The 20,454-nt window shown below is 33.1% G+C and overlaps 2 protein-coding genes across 2 annotated transcripts; one reads left to right on the top strand and one right to left on the bottom strand.

Annotated features, from left to right (window-relative positions):
- Positions 1-2,074: 2,074 nt before the first annotated feature.
- Positions 2,075-8,502, bottom strand: LOC146169868 (ras suppressor protein 1-like). Its single transcript, XM_083380559.1, has 7 exons — positions 8,279-8,502; positions 7,527-7,698; positions 6,816-6,934; positions 6,375-6,457; positions 5,948-6,062; positions 4,877-5,012; positions 2,075-4,295 (listed from the first exon to the last, which is right to left on the bottom strand). Exons 1-7 carry the CDS (start codon positions 8,382-8,384, stop codon positions 4,196-4,198), a joined length of 831 nt encoding a protein of 276 aa, XP_083236685.1. The 5' UTR covers positions 8,385-8,502; the 3' UTR covers positions 2,075-4,195.
- A 555-nt stretch (positions 8,503-9,057) lies between these two features.
- On the top strand, positions 9,058-20,207 carry LOC146169867 (sorting nexin-27-like). Its single transcript, XM_083380529.1, has 14 exons — positions 9,058-9,146; positions 9,249-9,352; positions 10,304-10,421; positions 10,988-11,207; positions 11,958-12,150; positions 12,796-12,927; positions 13,373-13,569; positions 13,891-13,969; positions 14,897-15,060; positions 15,588-15,680; positions 16,402-16,551; positions 17,666-17,818; positions 19,152-19,238; positions 19,917-20,207. Exons 1-14 carry the CDS (start codon positions 9,130-9,132, stop codon positions 20,004-20,006), a joined length of 1,797 nt encoding a protein of 598 aa, XP_083236655.1. The 5' UTR covers positions 9,058-9,129; the 3' UTR covers positions 20,007-20,207.
- The last annotated feature ends 247 nt before the right edge of the window (positions 20,208-20,454 follow it).

Genomic DNA, 20,454 nt, shown 5'->3' with positions numbered 1-20,454 from the left:
TGCAGCAGTTCACATGATAAAATTTGTTGGGAGTGGATCTGAGCAAGATGTATCTCTAAAATGTGAGAATACCTCAAAAGAAACACGAAGACATGTATTTGAATTTAAATGAATTGATGCTAATTATTTTATACTGTGTTCACTTACAAAAAGTTTAGTTTGAAAAAATGGTCGCCAAAGCTTCGCTGTTGTTCTTACGCATTATATTTGATAGCCGCAAAACAAGGTTGACAAACACTGCCTTAAACCAATGATATAATTGAAATTTTTATATTAAACTTTTAGGCGAAAAAATTACTCCTTTTTAAACTCTTTCTACAAGCTGAAAGAGCCTTTTGCGTAGCTTTGGTTGCAAAAATGTTCCTATTTTTATACCATAAGAAAACACCACTTAAACCACTTAGCAATAAAATAACTAATTTACAACCGAGTTCAGCTGATTATGAATAGCCGTACTACAGAACAGAAACAACACAACATTGGTTTATCAAAAAATGTTTATAAACCCCCCTGTGATTTCAATTATGTTTTAATCGTGCATGGCGTAGCCGTAGACTCATAACTCTTATAGGCGCAAAACAGCAATTCATATCATAAAACAAACGCAGCCAAGGTGACATTAGGACAGTGTTTCTGAACCTTTTTTTCGCGGCGACACAAATACAAAGGGTAGTATAACAGCAAAGTATGTAAATCTCACCATATAAAATAATTGCAGTCGGCGACCCAACCAAATTAAACGGCCCCACAATTTTTGGTAGCGGACCCATAGGTTGAGAAACACGTACTGCATTAGGATCATAAAATAGAATTGTAGGTACAGTGTGTTTCTCGTTCTTTCCATTTGCGATGACGCATAGCGAATGTTTGCCCGAGATTTTCAGGTTATTCCGAGTTTTGAAATATTAACCAGGACAAAGCGGGCCATCGCATAAGCACACACATGCATTGCGTTTGATCGATTTGCGCGAAACACTGCTGCACTTACTAGAAATGACCAAACCTATATGGACTTAACGTCTGCAAAGCCACATTACTTGGTGATGAAATACTGTACAGCACGCCACCAGGTAACTATATCTATCATTATAACGACCCCTATATGACGTTGGAATGAAAGACAATGCTTTGTTTTTTTATTCTCGAATGAAATGTTTGTAAATGTATTGACAGGATTGTTTCACTTTAATCCAGGAGTTCTTAAAACTATTTTGAACGCAGACTAACTAAAAATGTTTTGGTTCATGTAGACCAGCGTCGGCATGACTATTTTAGGGATGTCAACATAAATTGATGCTATAAAAACCAGTAGACTTAAGAAACACGCTATTTACAGTCAAACAAATGTAAATTTTATAAGCAAGTCTGAATACATTTAACAATAAGTCGCCAGAGCGTTGAATTTTTCTTTTAACTCCGCCTTTTTGTAAAATGATTTCCTATTTTTAAATATAGGCTACACCGAGATTTTGATAGGCCTTCGTGGACCCGCAAAACTAGTTCACGTTCCCCCAGGGGGCTGACGGATCTCAGTTTAAGAACACCTGCTTCAAGCAAGTCGATTATTTTATGCCAAGATATTTCAATAAAATATTTAAGTTTCATAGATATATAAACAGTTGGGTTTATAAAGACCACAAGCGACGTAGACATATGAAGAACAACAAAAATACCACATTAAAACTAATCACATAAACAGGCGGAGGGCAGGTAAACTAAAAAAATAACTATTGAACCTCAAAGAAAAACTTTAGCACACTTAACATGTTAATGTGGATAAATACGTTTTTTTAGGGGTGACTGAATCCCAAGTTAAAAGGTAAAATGACAAAGTATACAACCAGGACGGTAAATTTCTGTTTATTCCCTAAATGTAATTGTGAATAGACAATTTTTAACACAGCAGCAGACAATGTCATACCACCGAAGTATAGGTTAACTGGCAAGTACACATCTGAAATTAAAAATGTTTCTAAGCTCATAGCGTGTTCCTTGTTCGTTTTAACTGCCTACTTTTGGTGCTACCGTCTATAGTTCTAATGGAACATCAGAATTAATTAATCACACGATCAACGTTTATACCGTGAGTATAATAGGCGAAAATATTCCAACACGATTAACGATATCATAGAACATTTTACACTTTTAAAGCTCGTTGCAAATAAAAAGCGGTGCATTTTCGTACAGAAGGTTAAGAACAAGTCTAATTTAAGTGTAGTGCTTTTACTAGCTTTAAGGCAGTGGTTGTCGAACTTTATCACCCGAATAACCCTATTTAGCTTTCGTGACATAATTAGAGACGTCTATTTTTTAAAGAAGACAGTTAACGGCTGGAGGTAGTAGTAAGACGTAGAATGAATACCAAAGCCTATATAGAAGTATAGTAGCATTTTGAAGGTTACGTTTTCGAATATTTTATTTCTTTTACATTTCTGTTACTTAATAAAACCTCCAGTCAATATCCTAAGATTTTTTTTTGAAACGTTCACAATATGCTTTCTACTTGTTGTGTGTCAGGGCTTTAATACATTGTACTAATAACCTTTTGAATCTTGTACCCCAAATCAGTACTTAGTTTGGCAACGGGCCTTTTAAAACTTCCTCACGAAACCCAGTTTGAAAACCACTGGCTTGTGTTGATGTGCTATACAACGAGAAAAAATTGGTCACAATATGCAAAAAACCAGCCTACAAAATATGCAAAACAAAGAGAAAAGCGAGTATATGCGAATAAACTAAGGTTATATGTTGTTACATAGGGCTAAGTGGTTAGCGGATATATAGTGGGGTTTGGTGTTAGTTAGTAAGACAAACGTGCCAAGTGAAAGCATAATACTGCACTGACGGCACGGCAATGACGATTTTTTTGTTACAAACAACGAAAAATGACTATTTTATTGATTTTTGTTTAATTTTCGGCAAACCTTGTGGATTGCCATGCAGGCGAATTTAAAAAAAAATATTTAAAACGTACGGGCATTAGCGGTAATATGTAGCAAATTCGGAAGTTTAGAAGTAAGATTGGCGCATTATATTTACAGACATGCAATTTTCGGTCAAATCCACGATTTTTGTTTGAGTGTGGAGCTTTAAAAAACTCTTACGACATTAAAACACCATTTCGGAACATGATTTTCATTACAACGGTATTACGCATATAGACGTCTTCGCCACTATATTTTGATTTATAAAAAAGCGTTGGTTATCGCATTTACGAACACACGTCTGTAACTTAATAAAGATAAACGAAAAATGAGCAATTTTACATATTCGCGTCAGTAACAGTTAGCAGCTGTTGGGCTATATAATGTTAAATGTAAAAACGTAAAAAGAAACGGTCATATAAGTGATATAGGCATTCTGTGTACAATTTATGAGTAAAATCCCTTGTATTACGGACTTATTTCATTTGGAAAAAGGCCCCATTTTTGGAATTTTACCAGCATAATGTTGTGATAGCGACAAAACCGGACATAAAATCTTTTAAAATGTCTGCAAACTATCCTTTCCGTTTTTATTTTTAGAGAATAGTACACTTTTTGGCAACGATACCTGGGTAACACACAAGGTAGCTAGCAATTTATGAAACTTATTCGGTCATTGAGGAGCACTACAACAATGTTAGGCTAAATATCGCGTAGAAATCAACAAATTCGAAATTTAACAGAAAACGCAAAGCAATAGAAAATAACGGTTTGGACAGTTTAACATATACAGTTAGCAGCGGAGATTATTACATTTCTAGAAAAGTTTTAAACCATAAAGTTATTCATTTAACTGATTTGCTAAGCAGTCGATTTAAAAACAATTAATATAGTTAACCAAGTTTGTTAGTGGCACAATATCCAACGATATGGTAAAACATGAAAATGCCAAAAAAGGTGTTTCATGTTGGAATACAGCAAAGTTGCTAATTACATTAAATATCGTGTATAACTCAATAAATTCGAAAATAACTATAACGCGAATAGCTCTGTCGATTATAAGATAAGACGTCGACACTGGACAGAATAACGATTATAGCATTGCCAGAAAAGTTGAGAAAAAACATAAGTTTCCATAGTTTCGCTAAGCCTGACTTTATTTTTTTTATTTGGGAGCTAAGGTGTTCCGCGATGTAGAAGCTGCTTAGTAACTGCAAACCGTCGCAATACTTTGGGCATAAGTAAGGGTTAGTTTGGTAAGGTGAAATAAGCTACTTTTTGGAGTGAAGAGGCTTGCGACTTATTTTCTTGTTACGATCGGTGCTTTTTGGTGGAGGTTCCGGGTCTGCATTCACGTGACGACCGTACAGGCTGCAACGAAAAAGTACGGCGTTTATGGAAGTCAAATGCAAAAATAGATACACGTACGTGTACATTGTCAAAGCACTGTGATCCAGCCCTTCAGAAGTCGTTTTAGGTCAACGATAACGGCTTGCGTATCATCATAGTACACCGGAAGCCATCGACAAACTAGCCGAATTAGTCGATCAGAATGAAAGCAAGACAGGTTAGAAACCCGTGCCCGGTATGGCCGAGTTCGTGAGTTTAAAACTCACCACTTTGCGAAATTGCAAAAAAACGACAGAAGTACGTCGTATGAGGAATCATTGATGCAATAATATTTTTCATATTGTCGGACAAAAGCCGTTTGTGAGTAGATTGTTTTCTTATATTTCGAGAACCGAAATTGGGCCATAAAGGTTAAAATTAATCGGGAAACTAAAAAGGCAATTGCCAAGAAGGTATCAACGGTGTGGTATTAATAAACATATATATATTTATACAGAAGTATTTTTTTTCAGTTTTATCATTCTTTGTACTAAAACAAATACCTCCAAAATGAAAAACAAAAAAAAGTAAAAATCGTGGCATCAAAAAAAAGCGACACTCACTATTTGTAGGTGTCCGATCTGATGTAGTCGAACACGTGTGTGTTGCCAAGTTCAAATTGTTCCTGTATTGGATGAACCCAGGGATTACGATCAGCCTTAAAAACACCTTTGGCGCCGGCCGTCAAATCAACGTTGCCTGAAAAAAGGTCATACCTGTTTAAATTTTCGATATTTAATAGCGTTAAAAAACAGAAACATCTTACTGTCATTCGTTTATGATTGGTTTTCATAGTTCTTTCCTGATCATTCTTTTCTTGCTTGGCTACATTTTAAACTGTCACTTTCCATTTTTCCTCAACATTGCAAAACTAGAATAAGCAATGCATGGTACTGAACCTGATAAGACAACGTTAATCGGGCTGTAAATCAGGCTCTACAAAAAATATCATATTCATCCAGCCCAATTGCCTTAAAAAAATTTGCTTCTCAAAAACTTGCCGATCCCTTCTATAAATAGTTCTTTCATACACGTTGAGGAGAAGCTTTGCGCCATTTCCTGTCCTATTGAACTGTCATTAAAGAGTTGTATTGACAAACATGCTTAGGAAACTAATCTGACATAATATTATAGCTTCTGGATAATATAACAAGTAATGCTTTGGCTAATTTCAACAACCATACTGACTCACACTGGCTCAAATATTTTAAATAAAGCTTTTCCAGCACATTTTTAAAATTACTCTTTATTACTAATGATAATATATTTTTTTTTATTGGACAATGTTTGAATCTGTAGCTCTAACTTCTAATAGACCCTCTATTTAATAGGAGGATTTTAATGCCCAATTTAGGAACATTTTTTTATCTTAACATATTTACTCAATTCAAATGGCGATCACATGCAAACCTTGTCAGTTTAATAAAACTGACAATCAATAGTAGCAACAATTGATATCAACATCGAGTTTTCAAATTTGTATAATTTCCTGGTTTATATCTTAGCCTTTCAACTAAACCTACTTTTTCTAAACATGGAAATCCAACTACATTTTGTTTAGTTTAATCATTTAAATCTTTTTAAAATACTTTGTAACTTCATCACATAAAATGTAGAAACTTTAGAGAACTTACCTAACTCTGGTGGCAATACTGTGAGTCTGTTTCCCTGAATATGAAGCTCCTTCAATTTTCGAAGTTCACCAACTTCTTTGGGCAGTGATATGAGGTCATTGTCTCTAAATGAAAGCTAAAAAGCAACACAATTTTAATTACTGTCATTCAAAGTGGTTAAAGATAATATGTTTAGGAAATTGAATGTAGCATTGATAAATTTTCATGACAAATATGCAAAAATTCTGTATAGAAAAATGTATATTGGTATGGGAAAATGCATCTTAGTAATATTCATGTTATTCAATCTAAGTTAACGTTTGTTTACTATATTAAATTATTAGCAAGGACGTTTGCTTTTACAACAAATATATATATACTATAATGTTTGATATTACCACAGATATATAAGTACATTTTATAATATATATATATAACAAAAACTTACCACTTGTAATTCTTTTAGTTTAGAAATGTCAGATGGAAAGGTTTCAAAATCATTGTCAGACAAATAGAGTGTTCTTATTGTATCTGCAAGTAAGAGAGCATTACTACATATCGATTTATGATTTTAAGAATGACAAACATTCTATTGATTCAAATCCCTCAATTTTTGTTTCAAAAAATCTTATTGGTAAATAATGATCAAGGCTTCATACATGCATTATATATATATATATATATATATATAAACTTTTTTACAAAGAGTAGAAGTCAATCAATATTTATTGGAATATCTGATCAACCATTAGGCCATGGTTCTGTCACATCAAAAAACTAATAGTGACAACAAAACTCTTCGAAACACTCATCATGAACGGAAATAAGTGTCATTGTCCAATTATTGTAATTAATTTGAGCACCACCGGCTACATTATATTTTACTTACTAACAAAGAAGAAGTTTGCAGGCAGTGATTGTTCACTGAGATTGTTGTACGACAAGTCAAGCATTTCAAGTGCAGGAAAGGATCCAAAACCTCTGGGAAGGTGACTCAGTCGGTTCATACTAAGCAAAGAAATAAAAATGTGTATGACGATTTAGGGGTGAACATTATAGCTCATCCAACGATAAATGGACTAACAAACGCACTTCTAAAAAAAATTTTAAGATAAAATTTATACTACACATCAAAATTCGGGGATAAATCACTAATATCAGTTGGCCATTGGTTAAGACACAATTTCAAGTCTCAAGATTAAACATCACACATGTTATGCAAATCTGATACATATTTTATTCCCCTTACAACACAAATTTGGGTGATTATAAAAATATATACATAAGTACTGTAAAGTAGATAAAGTATACTACAAACAAAATTCCTAACAATAAGCAGCAAATTCCTAAGAAATGTGATGCATCAATAGAAATGGATGGATGCTTTCAACACTTTGGCATAAATAACACAAGTAGGTAATTTGGGCAGTAAACATAATAGAAAAGGTCCCAGTCTGTAGTTAAGCTATGCAAAGCTGGCAGTGTTTTATAACAGACCAAGAGATTAAACTATTTCCATTTAATTATTTAATAATAAAACTACATATCTAACAGCATCTTGTATATTTCTATTCACCAAACAAGTAAAGCTACTATTTACCCCAAATTTAAAATCTTTAACTTCTGCATTCCACTGAGTGAAGTGGGCAGCTCTTCTATTATGTTGTTGAAGAGGTTGAGAAGTTGTAGGTTGACAAGCTCACCAATGCTCGGAGGTACAGCGGCCAGTTTGTTGTGGCTCATTGTCAAATGGGTAAGGTGCTCCAGCATCACTATAAAGTTGCAATGTAATGGTTAGGTTTTTAACGCAAAACAAAAGTAATATGATGCATTTTAATTCAATATTTCATTAATTAAAAAAATGGGTGAAACAAAACATCTGTAACATCATATGGAAAGTAAAGTATGGCAACTGAAGCTGCTTTCAAAACACTGAACCTGAACCCCCCCCCAAAAATAATGAATATGCATGTGATTTTCCCATTTGTTATAGAAGTGAGGTGCAATTTTGGCCTTAGTTGCACCTGGTCTTCTCTATTTAATCAGCTGTGAACCTGCAAAATCTTGTCGATATCTGTGGCCATCCTTTCCAGAATGGTCCATAACAAACATTGTTAGAAATAAGCCAGATTGGTTACTATGGATAAATTGGATATTGCGAGTGAGTAACTATTTTTCTCAAGAAAAAGCAGATAGGTAAAAAGGGCAACCAAAGAGAAAAAAACAAAAATCCTTTTGACAAAAAAGGTTCAGGAGGACATATGTAAAGTCAATAGTGTAATGGTAACGTTGGTAATTTGTGTTAACACAAATCAATGGAATAATGTTTACATTAACAACAAAGCATCTTACTTAATCCTGGAACTTCATTGATGTTTTGAATTCCTCTATCGCTCAAATCTATCTGTTTGGTTTTATGTTCCCGAGATTCGTCGACGATACGCTTAAGTTTTGACATGTTTGCGTACGATTTGAGTTAAAAAAGGCACAAAAACTGCCTATGGCGAATTTAATCCTTTAGCTTGTTGTGAATAACGTTTTATAGGTGTCCCTGATATCTAAAATACCTTCACAAATTTTAGTAAACCACAAATTACTATGTATGGGTAACTCCCTTGATATGGGTCAAAGGGCACGGGCGATATGATTTTAAAGCAGTTTATGTAAAAAAACGAGTACAGTTGTTTGTTATTATTATGAGATACCGATTTCTAGATTTTGAATTGGCTTTAACAAAATTTTAATTATGACTAGGTAATTTATATTTTAAGCGTCACAGGATTTAGCAAAGTTGAGTTTTAAGAGAACCAGAAACGAAATATTAGTGGTAGTGTACTTTCCGGAAACTTTAGTCCTAAATGCTAATTAGAATATTAGGTAATTAAAAATGTTTAAAAAAATGTAAATTAGTATCAACTGAATGCTTATGTCAATTTTTTTTTAGTTAACCTTCGTCACCTAAACCAACGTAGAAACAGAAAGCTTGGTGTCATTCAAACGCCTTCTACACTGTCCGAGTATTGCTTACGTTTTAAAAATCTGCTATTTTGATTGAAAATTTCCAAGAAGCAAAGTGTTTTTCCACTTGTGACGCTGATTTAACCGCATTTAAGTTCGTCATTTTAACGATTTATTGTTGTTTACTATTTAGATAATAATATAATTAGCTTTGAATAATAAGTGGTTAATTTGAATGTACAAAAATGACGGAAAATGATAGGTGAGTTTTTCATAATGTTAATAGACTTAGTAGTGAAATTATGTGTTTAATATGTTGGCGCGCTTTAGTCTGGAATATTAATGACATAATTTAATTTGTCAGGGTGAGAAAGCGGGATGAAATCTACAAAGGTCCACGTACTGTAACAATTGTTAAAACTGAAACAGGATTTGGATTTAATGTCAGAGGTCAAGTCAGCGAAGGAGGTAAGTTGAGCTGATTAGTGATTACGCTTAAAAATCACTTCACTTTTTTGGTTTAGGATGTACTAAGACTGCATCGCATAACTTTTCACTGAAAAGTTTCATTATAAATTGCTTATCCTCCAATTCTGTGACTACAATCCCGCAAAATACACATTAAAAACAACTTGTTAAGCCAATTTGATAAAAGGGCTCCATTTCACGTAGTCATTTGTGCTTCTTGTTTTAATAAATTTTGCCTGATAAATCAACTGCGCAGTTGCTGCACACTTAGTCACACTCGGAGTCATTAATTGAAAATTGCCGTAAAATTTGTTTTGTTGTGAAAAGTTTAATAAATACAAAACAACAGTTTTCAGTAGAGTTTAATTTACATCAGTGTTTCTTAACCCTTTTTCCTGACACCCAAATACTCATCATAAGTTCAACAATTGAGCTTGGGTCATACTAAATACTTTAAAATGAGGTAATATGAATCATGACTTTTCAAATAATTGCCTTCTCAAAATCCTCAAATTTTATAGAAATTTCCAATCTCCAAAAATGTAAGGAAAGTTTCCGCATTATTGCAAATGTTGACCAAACCAAAAATAACGGCCACCCGATTTTATGTTGCGATACTTAAAATTTTCTATCTTAGGTGAACCCTCAAAATATATGTGTCAAAATGCAATGGGTTTAGCCATAAAAAATGTGAAAATAATTGATTTGTTTCAAGTTCACCCAATTATGTAGTTTGGGTTGGTTCAAATGATACTGGTATCAGGCTTCAGAAATTAGTTTTTTTACGATTTTTTAATGCAGAACATCTTGCACCCCTTTACAACAAATGATATGCAATATACACTTATGTTACACAGTTTCAAATACTGTAGAATGAAATGTGAAAAATACCAGTGTCCTAATTTAAACAGATGTAATCGTTGTAGGAAAGTTAATGATTTCGATTTCTAGGCCAACTGAAAAGTATAAATGGTGTGCTTTATGCCCCGCTACAACATGTCAGTGCAATATTGGAAAATGGATCAGCAGAGACCGCAGGAGTCAGGCCTGGTGACCGCATTCTGGAAGTGTGAGTTTGTTTGGCTAAATATTTGTTGATGTTTTGTGATATTTGGTTGACAAATTCAATTGAAATAAACCCTAATTTAAATTTTTACTGTTTAATACATTGCTTGAATTAGAGGTACACAATCTGAAGCAAAAACAAAGTCTAAGCTGAATTTAATGCGATAAACCAGGCCTGTGGTTAATTATGCCGGCTTGCTTATACCATTCCTCTAATGAACACTGCGTATGCCATAATATTCCTCGAATAAACATAAGACATATTTTTTAAGGTATTTTAAAACTTATTTTGATAAAATAATAGACTGAATGATAATTTAAAATAATTGACTGCAGATTTGTTAATGTTGTAAACAATGTTTGTGCCTTTTATAAACGATTTTGACCTAAAAATGTAATTTTTGGCAAAATTTTGACTTTTTTCTACAATTTAAAAAACAATCACCTTATTCATTACTATTAGCTATTGGGTCCTGTAAACATTCTGCACTACGTCTATGATTATATTTTAACTAGAAAACATTACATTTCACAACAACAACACATTAAAACATCCTTGATTTTCAACAGAAACGGTGAAAATGTGCAAGGGGCGACCCACAAGCAGGTGGTTGAGTTGATAAAGGCCGGGGGAGACTCACTGACCATGACAGTAATATCGGTGCCGGCCAAGGATGCCCAGAGACTCGACCCGGATGATGAGTTTTTCTATGACTACACCGATGTGAAAACCATCGACGTCACTGTACCAAAATATTTACAAGTCGATGACAACGGTAGCAAATATGTAGTAAGTGTGTGTGATTGATTTTTTTTTTGTGATTTTTTTTTCTTTAATTAGTTTTCATGCTTTTTGGGGGGGGTGGGGGATGGGTTACCATCGGAAACCGAAAACTTACTTATTGCGTGTCTAAATTTAATAATTGGATATGGTATATGCATTGTTTTTTTCCCCAACAATTTAGGCATTTTTATTTATTTAAGTAAAATTAAACATGTTCATACCAGTGGTCAACCTTTTTTATTGTTGTATGAGAAAGTACAGTATTGGTATCTAAATAATCACTTTAATGCCTAACTAAACTGCAGGCATAGCATGTTTTGGTTTTCAAAAGAAATCCAGTGTTGTCACTATGTCTTTACTTAAAAAAAAATTGTTAAATTACAGAAAAACAAAATTCCACTGAAGTCAAGGTTTAATAAATTGGTTTTATTGTGATTTTACATATTTAATTACATTTTTCAATAACTTAACAAACATGAATCCTAAAATCATTTTATATTTTACCAAACTTTGGTCTTTTAAAATTTAATATGTTATTTTAATTCTCAAGTTTTTAAATGAATAGATTGTTCCCAAAAATTCTATTATTGAATTAAATTATTAACCACTGAAAAAACACTATCATTGTTTCAGAGAAAAAATTAGCCAGTGACTTTAATTTTGTGTCAATTTAACATGCATAATTCCAACACATGCATAATTCCAATCGCCTATTGTGTATTCAGTAAATTAATCCAGCATTTTTTATCTTCCTAGGTGTACGAAATTTATATGAATGGCAAATTTGTGGCCAAACGTCGATACAGCGAATTTCTGACGCTTTACGAGGAACTGATGAAAGTTTTTCAGGAAATGGATTACCCACGTTTTCCCAAGAAGTGGCCATTCAGCCTCTCTGCAGTGCAGCTTGAAAAACGTAGAGCTTCTTTGGAAAAGTTCATTCAAGATAGTATGTTACTTTGTGTTTAAAGATCTAAACATATATATTTCATTAAACTGCATCATCAGGCCCTTAAAGTTGTAGGGCAGGGACCGGGACTGTTTTTAGCTAAGGGAGCTATAAAAGCCAAATATTCTTTGTTGTATTTTCATGAAAGCCATTTAATACTTTTTTAACATCCAGTTATAGGTTGGAAAAAATAGTAAATTGAGCAGGGGAGTTCAATTTGTTTTCATTTAAAGGACAGAACATACTATGCTCAATTAAAACTATAGAGCCTTTTGGATAATTAGAGATTCCCTCAAACGGGATAACAATCTTGAAAAGAAATAGGATTCATGAAAAGCGCCAAAATTTTTCTACTATATGTGTAATAAAAACGAAATTAAAATTTAGGAAAGCGGCCGTGGCTGCGTGTAGTTTCATTCAGATCATGATGAGAAATGATAACTTAGATTTTTCTACCAGCAAGATTCTTTCATTAAAAGAGCCAATGGCGTCACAAAAAAAAAAGCCATAGGTTCCCCGACACCTGTTTTAGTGCATTACATACTACTATCTTTGTCTTTGACCAAGTTGCTTCTGCTTTACTTCTAAACTAAAAATTTATTAAAAGTTGTTTAATTTACAAATGCTATTATCATATTCTTATAGCCTTTAAAGTGCGAGTTATATTCGAATACGAACAAGTTCAAGACTTCCTGAACATTGACTCGCTCGATCCTGTTCACGATAAAGATGAACCAGAACTTCATGCCTACAATGCAGATGAAGATCTGGGACAAGGTCTGTAATATGTTTTAGTTTTGAAGTTTTTGTGCTAAATATAAAATGCAAAACAAAACTTTTATTGTGCAAATATTGTGTTCAAAACTGCAGCCCATACATGGGTTATAATTTTGTGTGTTCTATCTAAAACTATCTAAAAAACATTTTATTTGTAAGAAGATAAAACATTAAACAAAACTAAAGTTATTGTGGTAGATAGTTTTATTTCCAACGCTTTAAATTCCGGGACAGGTTACCTTATTATTGCTGGTATGCACATATGATTTAATTTATATATGTTGGCTGCTGCTTTTATTTTTGTCAATTATTTTTTATATTTTTCCCAACCTATGGTACTGACATTAGGGTTGGATCTTATAAACTATTCAAAAATCCATGTTTTTTATAACTTCGTCCGGGTCTCATAAGCTAGTCTCTTATCTGTTGCACAAATATGTTTCAGATGTACCTCAAGAAGGCCAGCAAAACGGTAAAGTTGGCAAACCGCAGAAAGACAAAAAGTCTGAACCCCGGGAAAACGGCATTGTGGAGAAGAAATCACCGAAGGAGCCAGCCAACGAAATCCGCATATTTCTACCTAACCAAACCGTTGTGACGATACCAAGAGATGCAAAGGCAGACGCTGGCGAAATATGCAAGGTAGAATTATTCTTAATACCTTGTACTTCAGGCTTAACATAAACCCCTCATAAAATTGGATTTACATTTTGGCTAGTCACATGTTAAAGCTCTTCTTTTAAATAGGTATAGGTTGTTGCCTGTTGTTATATTAAAATGTGTTATTGCCTATTTGAAAAGCAAATCAAAATTCTGTTAAGTTTTTGACGAATTTTTACTTTCTACATGCTATTTTTAAAATTTCACGAATTTGATGAATTTGTTTAACCTAAAAGCTACATTTTGTTGCCAATGACTTAATGTAGTATATATTTTAATGACTTTCACTTTATTTTATCATAGGATTTATGTGAAAGACTGGAACTAGAAGAACGGCTCCACCCCCTTTACTCTTTGTTTGTGAGGCGAGAAAAGAATTTCTGTAAGTTTTATTAGTTATTTGAAAACAAATAATTATTGTTTTACAGTTTAACTTTGGCTCATTTAAGGTCTTAAACGCTTTTCCATTCTTCAAGTATTGTGCTTGTTTTATGGATTGCACTTACAATATTCATAGGTGTCCAACCCTGTTATTAAATTCTTGAAAAAATTTACTTTCAATATTTATAGGTATTCAACCATGTTATTAAAATTCTTGCCTTTTAAAAGTGTTTTTCTGAACTATGTTTTGTGTGCAAACCACAACATACCAGCATATTAGTTTTCCAACTGTACAAAATTTAAATATAATAAAACAAAAAACAATTTAAAGCTTAGACCAAGGGTGAGCAACCTATAGCCAGCGGCTAAATCTGGCCCTCAATAAATACCATACAGTCTGCTACCTCTTTTATGAAATATGTAAGAGGCCATTTTTCTTTTTTGAGCTATTGTGACTATGTAAATGCGAAACTTTTTTAGCCTAAAGGCGTAATGTCTACTCTGGATTGGAAATACCAACAATGTAAGTTTCGCCAACACATTGTATCTCAATGCATAATTGTCAGTTACAATTTGTTATGGCCCGCAGAGACCTTTCTGAGGTTGGTTTTGGCCAGCGACTAGGGAACGGTTGCCCATCTCTGGCTTAGACTATATCATTTTATAGAATAACCCAAGACAAATATCAAGTTGGGGTTAATATTTTTCTCTTTTTAGTTACAGATTGCCAGTTAGCTCACACTATTAGTATACGATTTTAATTGTGTTGTTCCGGTTCCATTTATAGTGACATTGCAGTAAAAAATACTCAGCGAAAATTCTAGTCGGGTGCCGAAATCTGTTTATTATTTTTTAGGGGTTCCGTAAGCCATAAAAGATTGAGAATTACTGGATTATTACTAATTTCTACTTTTATTTTCCTTTAAAGATTGTCGGTTAGCTCCTGACGAACGTCCAAGTACCCTCGCTTCCCTCGCTACATCCAACAGAAAAAGGTCGGAGTTTGCGCTCAGGAAGTGGATTTTTAATTCTCGACAGGAACAATTCCTCCTCGGAAACTCAAAGAAAACTGTTGCTCTGCTATTCGGTCAAGTAAATATTGTTAAATGTAAATGGTAAACATATAGGATGGATGGTTTCTAACATGTTGGCATCTACTCTATTGCCTAATAGTTGTACTTTGAATCTTTAAAAAATCATTTTTTTCTATATTGACAAGATTCAATAAATGTTGTTTTTTGACAATTTTCATATTTCTGAAATGTGTAGCTTTTTCTAAAAGATTTAAACCCAAAAATATTGGAAATGTTTGTTAAATAATATAGGTTAAGAATGTTTCTAATATAACATAATAATATTATAATTTTGTAAGCAAATTTTATGTAAATACCACATTTCCCTTGAAACTATGTGATCCATCCCTTGTGAAGTCACACCGAATAATGATTACAGCCACAGCCTCATTAAGCTGACTAATTTGGTTTGTTGTTGTATTGAAAACAACAGTTTTTTTTTTCAAAAAAACACTAGGTTCCTTCAGAATATGAACTACTCTTTAAAGGGCATTATGTTTTCCTGAATGATATTTTAATGTTTTTTTTTTAATATTTGTTCAACAGGCAATAGATGACATTAAAGAAGGCAGACTGACCGTGTCTTCACGACATGCTTCGCAACTGAAAATGCTGGCTACGCAAAACAAACAAAGTGATGTAAGTGTCAAATGTCTCATACCATACATCTGTACTTAAATGTATTTTGCAAACAATAAGCTAGTGCTACAAAAAATGTAAACACGAAGGAGATTTGAAGATTATTATTAAAATCCTTAATTTGGTTTATATTTCAAAATAATTTATTCAGCCACCTTATGTCACGAAATCAAGTTTTGACATTACTTATTATTAATTCTTCGTCAGCTGACACAGTAAAAACTATGATTTGCAAATTAAGCCCATATCAGCTAGATTAAGTCATCACTCGTAGACAGATATTTAAAAAAATGTTTTATAAAATAATTCGTAAAGACAACTTCCACCACTGATGATGTAAATGAATGCAAAAATAATAAAATAACATATACATATAGTTTGTTTTTGGCTTATGCCCTGTGTACTGTAACTTTTTTGTATTTTTGTTAATGGGGATTAGGATTGTTAGGTTTGACGAAATAGGATCTAATGCACACCCGCAATATTTCAAGATTTATCTTTATTTTTTTAGCGGTGTGCCTTCTGAACCATCTCTTGGAAGCACAGCACCCGAGAATTAGATTAAGTTAAACAATTGCTGAATTAACAAATGCATTAGATTTTTGACAGTCATTAAAAATCGACTGTATGATACATTACAAGCAATAATGAAGACGTTGTGCCCGGATATTATACTCTTCATTTACTGATAATTAATTAATCTCATGTATTTTGTGTTCAGTACATCGACCTCGCTTGTAAGTCGCCGAGCTATGGCAGCGTGACCTTTCCTCATTGTTCGTGTGATTCACGGAAGAGGGGACACGTTATCGTAAATATTATCAACGAAGCATTCAAACTATTCGCTTGCACTGAGGAAGGAGAACTAGAGGTAGTATATTTAGTCTTTCAACATGGCTTCCGGTCAACTTTGTCCTTTTTCTGTCATCTTAAATTAATTTTAATTTCAATGGCTTTGTTAAATTGAGAAATATTACTCATTCAATTTCATTGTTGTACTGTGTGGTTCATTTTTTCTGTGAAAATGTCTTGTGCTAAATTTTCCAAGTACTAGGTGACCAAAACTGAAATGGATTGCTATGCAGCTATTACTAGCACTAACTTGACTAGTTAAGCCATAAATATTTCCACACATTTAGAAGGCAAGAAATCATTACTGTATATCAGTTTTGGTATAACGGTATAATTGATGCAATTTTTCGCCAAATATATAAACTGTTGATACCGTGCGTAATATAAATCATAAAATAGTTCCCCTGGTAATTATATTTGTTCTACAACGTTTTAATGACCTATTCAAGTCGCCTTCTTGAGGGTGAATGCGAACATATATGATGACCAGAGGAGCTATATGTTTATTAAATTCATAAAAGTATTGTGAACATAACCAAATAATTGCTAACGTAATAGCGAGGCTTGACTTGGACAATAAGATTTATTTAATCTTTTCAAAATTAGATTAGAAACAAAATTAGAGCATTTTAGTTTTTCAAAATTAGATTAGGAACAGAATTAGATCGTTTAGAGTTTCTCAAATTAAATTTGAATTAGAATTACTGAATTCCTAAAATTTCAACTAGAATTTGAACTAGAATTACGTTTAATTATTCACAATCAATTTAATTTAAATCGAAAAAATTATATAACGTGGTAAATATGTGTATGCTAATTATTTTGCTTTTTAGACTGTCAAAATTACATACCATCGTTCCAACTAAAGAGTTTTAATTGAAATTCTTTGTTTTAACTAGAGGCTACTAAAAATGCCTTTGGACAAAGTTAAATTTTTGGTAAAATCCTTATTACCTGTAGATTAGAACTACAATTAGAGCACACAAGCAATTCACAAATTAGATTAGAATTAGATGCATTTTGCCCTAATTCATTGAATTAGAAAACTAGAATTATCTAGTTGTCCAAGTTTGCTTGTAAGCCTGTATGTGACACTTTACCTATAATCCTGTTATTTGCTATTTCGCTCACAGAGCCAGGTGATTGAGTTTGAATGGTCTGAGATGCAGAACTGGGAAGTTAAGCATGACGAAGAGGCAGAAGACGAAGAAAAAGCCATTTCGTTTTGCTTCCAATACCAGCGCGGATCAAAGAAACCAAGATGGGTTAAGGTGTTTTCGAAATATGTAAGTTGGAACAGGCTTGATCGCAATAATATGGGGTGGTAAAATATTTTTCTATGTTACTGTAAAGACTATAATACTTTTGCTATATTTTGTTTTAAATTTGTTTTCCAAACACAGCTAGGTTTGATTTTATCGCTATAAAACCTACAAATTTTGTTGAAAAGTCTCACAATTGGTAGCAAATGAGTAGAAATTTGCTTTTAAATGTCTGCTGGTTCAGTGAGTTTTAGTGGCAATACCGCCCGGTCTAAGACTTAAATTTTGAATATTATTAGGTTTAAGTCTTTTGAAACTGATTTCTGCTGTACGTATTTTTCACAAATACTTTCCTTTTACCTACTTAAATTCTGCTTTAACTAACTGTCTAAATTTTGTGTCAAATCAATATATCCAATTTTGACTTGTTACATTGCTAAAGATGTGAGCGTTTTTGTATGACGGGTGAGCTTTTTTATGCACTGGTGATATTTAAATCCCAGGCTGGCAGAATCTTGCCAGCCCTCTGGTGATCGTCAAATTAATGTATTAACCTTGCCATGTTAAGGCGATAAACAAGATTATTAAGAAGTAAACGAATTAGAATACAGTTGCGCCGAAGGCTCAAAATTTTTTGTGATACAAAGAAATACATATAGGGTATGCTGAAGTACCTGGGGATGCACATGCCTGCTTTTCTTGCTCTAACACTGTTACATGGATAAGCTGTTTTGGGGCGAACTCATGCAGCTCTAAATCAGATTTAAAAGCGAGAAAATTTTTTTTTTCTGTTAACGTAATTAAAGCAGCCAAAATATAGTTTAACCTTAGATGGAACAGCATTGCCCAGTGCATCCTCGTTATGCCCATGCGAAATGTCATACCTGTCTTGCTCAAGTAATACTGCATATACACAACAGTTCTATCGAAATTTAGTACTTTTTAAACTAATAAACAATCTATATGCCAAAGACTGTTTTTTCCCTGCTAAATAACGTACTTTATACTTTTTTCAGAATGGCACAAAAAAAATATTTCATGCCAATTTTAGTGCAAAATGTTCTTACATATTTAGCATTTTAAAGTTATATTGGATTAAATAGGTGTAGAACAAGCACACGTTTTTCGGAAAATCTTATCCTTTTTTTTGGAAAATCTATCCATTAATTTTTTTGTACAAAATTTTTTTTGACCAATTTCTTCGGTTTTCTGTCTGATTCTTCGGTCGACATAGTCGCCAGCTTTCTGCCATACTGTTTAAATACTAACAAAATTCCTAAAGAAAATTTTTAAAACATCATAAAAAATGTTTTGCCTGTTTGTTGATAATTTCATGATAGGTGTGTTTTGCTTCCAGGCGGTTTACATGAACGATTGCTTTAGTCGTGTTATGGCCGAAATCAACTGGGAGGAAGAACTAAAGAACGGATCGGAATTGTCTGAAGTAAGTTCTATTCATATTTTTTAACAATTTAAGCCTTTAACTAACAACTGAAATGCTCAACTAGTGGTGGACCTCAGTAAATACCAAGTTTACTGACAAAAATATGCTCGGATATGATAACAAGGTAACATTTTGATCAACTGAAAAAACACAAGTTGACGGGTGAAACAATAAATTTCTCAAAACTCTATATTTTGTAATATTTTACCTGGTTGACCGTTCCTGAACAAAATATGGTCTTTTGTTTCTGTACCTTGGCTCAAACTAGTTCAGTAACTCCTTCCTACGCTACCAGAGGAACATAGCAATGTAGCCAACAGTGGTTTAAAATACAATTGCGAACTTATGTGTAAAATATCAAGACATCTCCCCGGACGTAAATTATGACAATGACTTCAAATAGGAGCAAATATTTTATATAGACCTTCTTGTCAAAGTCAGCCATTACTAACTTCTAGTCATTTAAAAGAGAAATAAATTTCGCCATAAAATAAGGCATCATTAGTTTCTTAATTCGAATGAACGATTCATTTCCATGTATATTTTTCTCTTTTAAATGACTAGAACTTATTGATGACTAAGTTGACTTCAGAATATTTGGTTAAAATTCTGCTAGAAACTTTGGAAACTAGTCATTTAACCATTTATTAACACAAATACTTACCCCCCCCCCCTCAGGGCAACATTTTCTCCTCTGAAGCCCTCCCACCACCTACTAATCCAAGTGACGAAGAACCTACAGAAGATCAAGATGCAGAAGGACTTTGATAATAAAAATCCAGGAGTTACTACTACACTCCAAAATTACACCCTTCCGAAGATTTGAGTAATTGTCGTATTTGATTATCTCAATTTTTGCCGAAACATGTGTTTTTTGTTGCATATATCTAACCACAATCGCAATATATAGTGGTTAACTCTTTCTTTCACCGTCACCAACAAAAAATTGTTGATTTTTGGCAACAGTTATATTAACAACTCTTCTGTAAAACTATAACGCCAAATTTAAATGTTTGAAGTAGATATTTGACAAAATGTCCTGATAAAAGGTCTAGCAATGGCCCTTTTCCCCATTGCATTAACCCGGTGCCATTTCTTTAAGTTTTCTCTTCGTGCGAACTGATGTTTATATTTCACACCTGTAAATACTTGCGTTACCATATATTAATATATTTGTTAATTTAGCTTTTCTCTCCGAAGTAAATCTGAAGGAAAG

Source organism: Ascidiella aspersa, chromosome 1 (assembly GCF_963924565.1).
Source record: "Ascidiella aspersa chromosome 1, kaAscAspe10.2, whole genome shotgun sequence".
NCBI classification, from domain to species: Eukaryota; Metazoa; Chordata; class Ascidiacea; order Phlebobranchia; family Ascidiidae; genus Ascidiella; species Ascidiella aspersa.
Note: the sequence above shows the minus strand (reverse complement) of the source record. Positions and strands in the feature narration are given on the sequence as shown.

Coding starts and splice junctions, on each gene's coding strand:
- LOC146169867 (XM_083380529.1), top strand. Junction 9,353..10,303: donor AGGTCAAGTCAGCGAAGGAG/GTAAGTTGAGCT, acceptor TTCGATTTCTAG/GCCAACTGAAAAGTATAAAT. Junction 13,970..14,896: donor GAGGCGAGAAAAGAATTTCT/GTAAGTTTTATT, acceptor TTTCCTTTAAAG/ATTGTCGGTTAGCTCCTGAC.
- LOC146169868 (XM_083380559.1), bottom strand. CDS start 8,384: ATGTCAAAACTTAAGCGTATCGTCGACGAATCTCGGGAACATAAAACC. Junction 7,699..8,278: donor CAATGAAGTTCCAGGATTAA/GTAAGATGCTTT, acceptor GCAACTTTATAG/TGATGCTGGAGCACCTTACC. Junction 5,013..5,947: donor AGTATTGCCACCAGAGTTAG/GTAAGTTCTCTA, acceptor ACCTTTTTTCAG/GCAACGTTGATTTGACGGCC.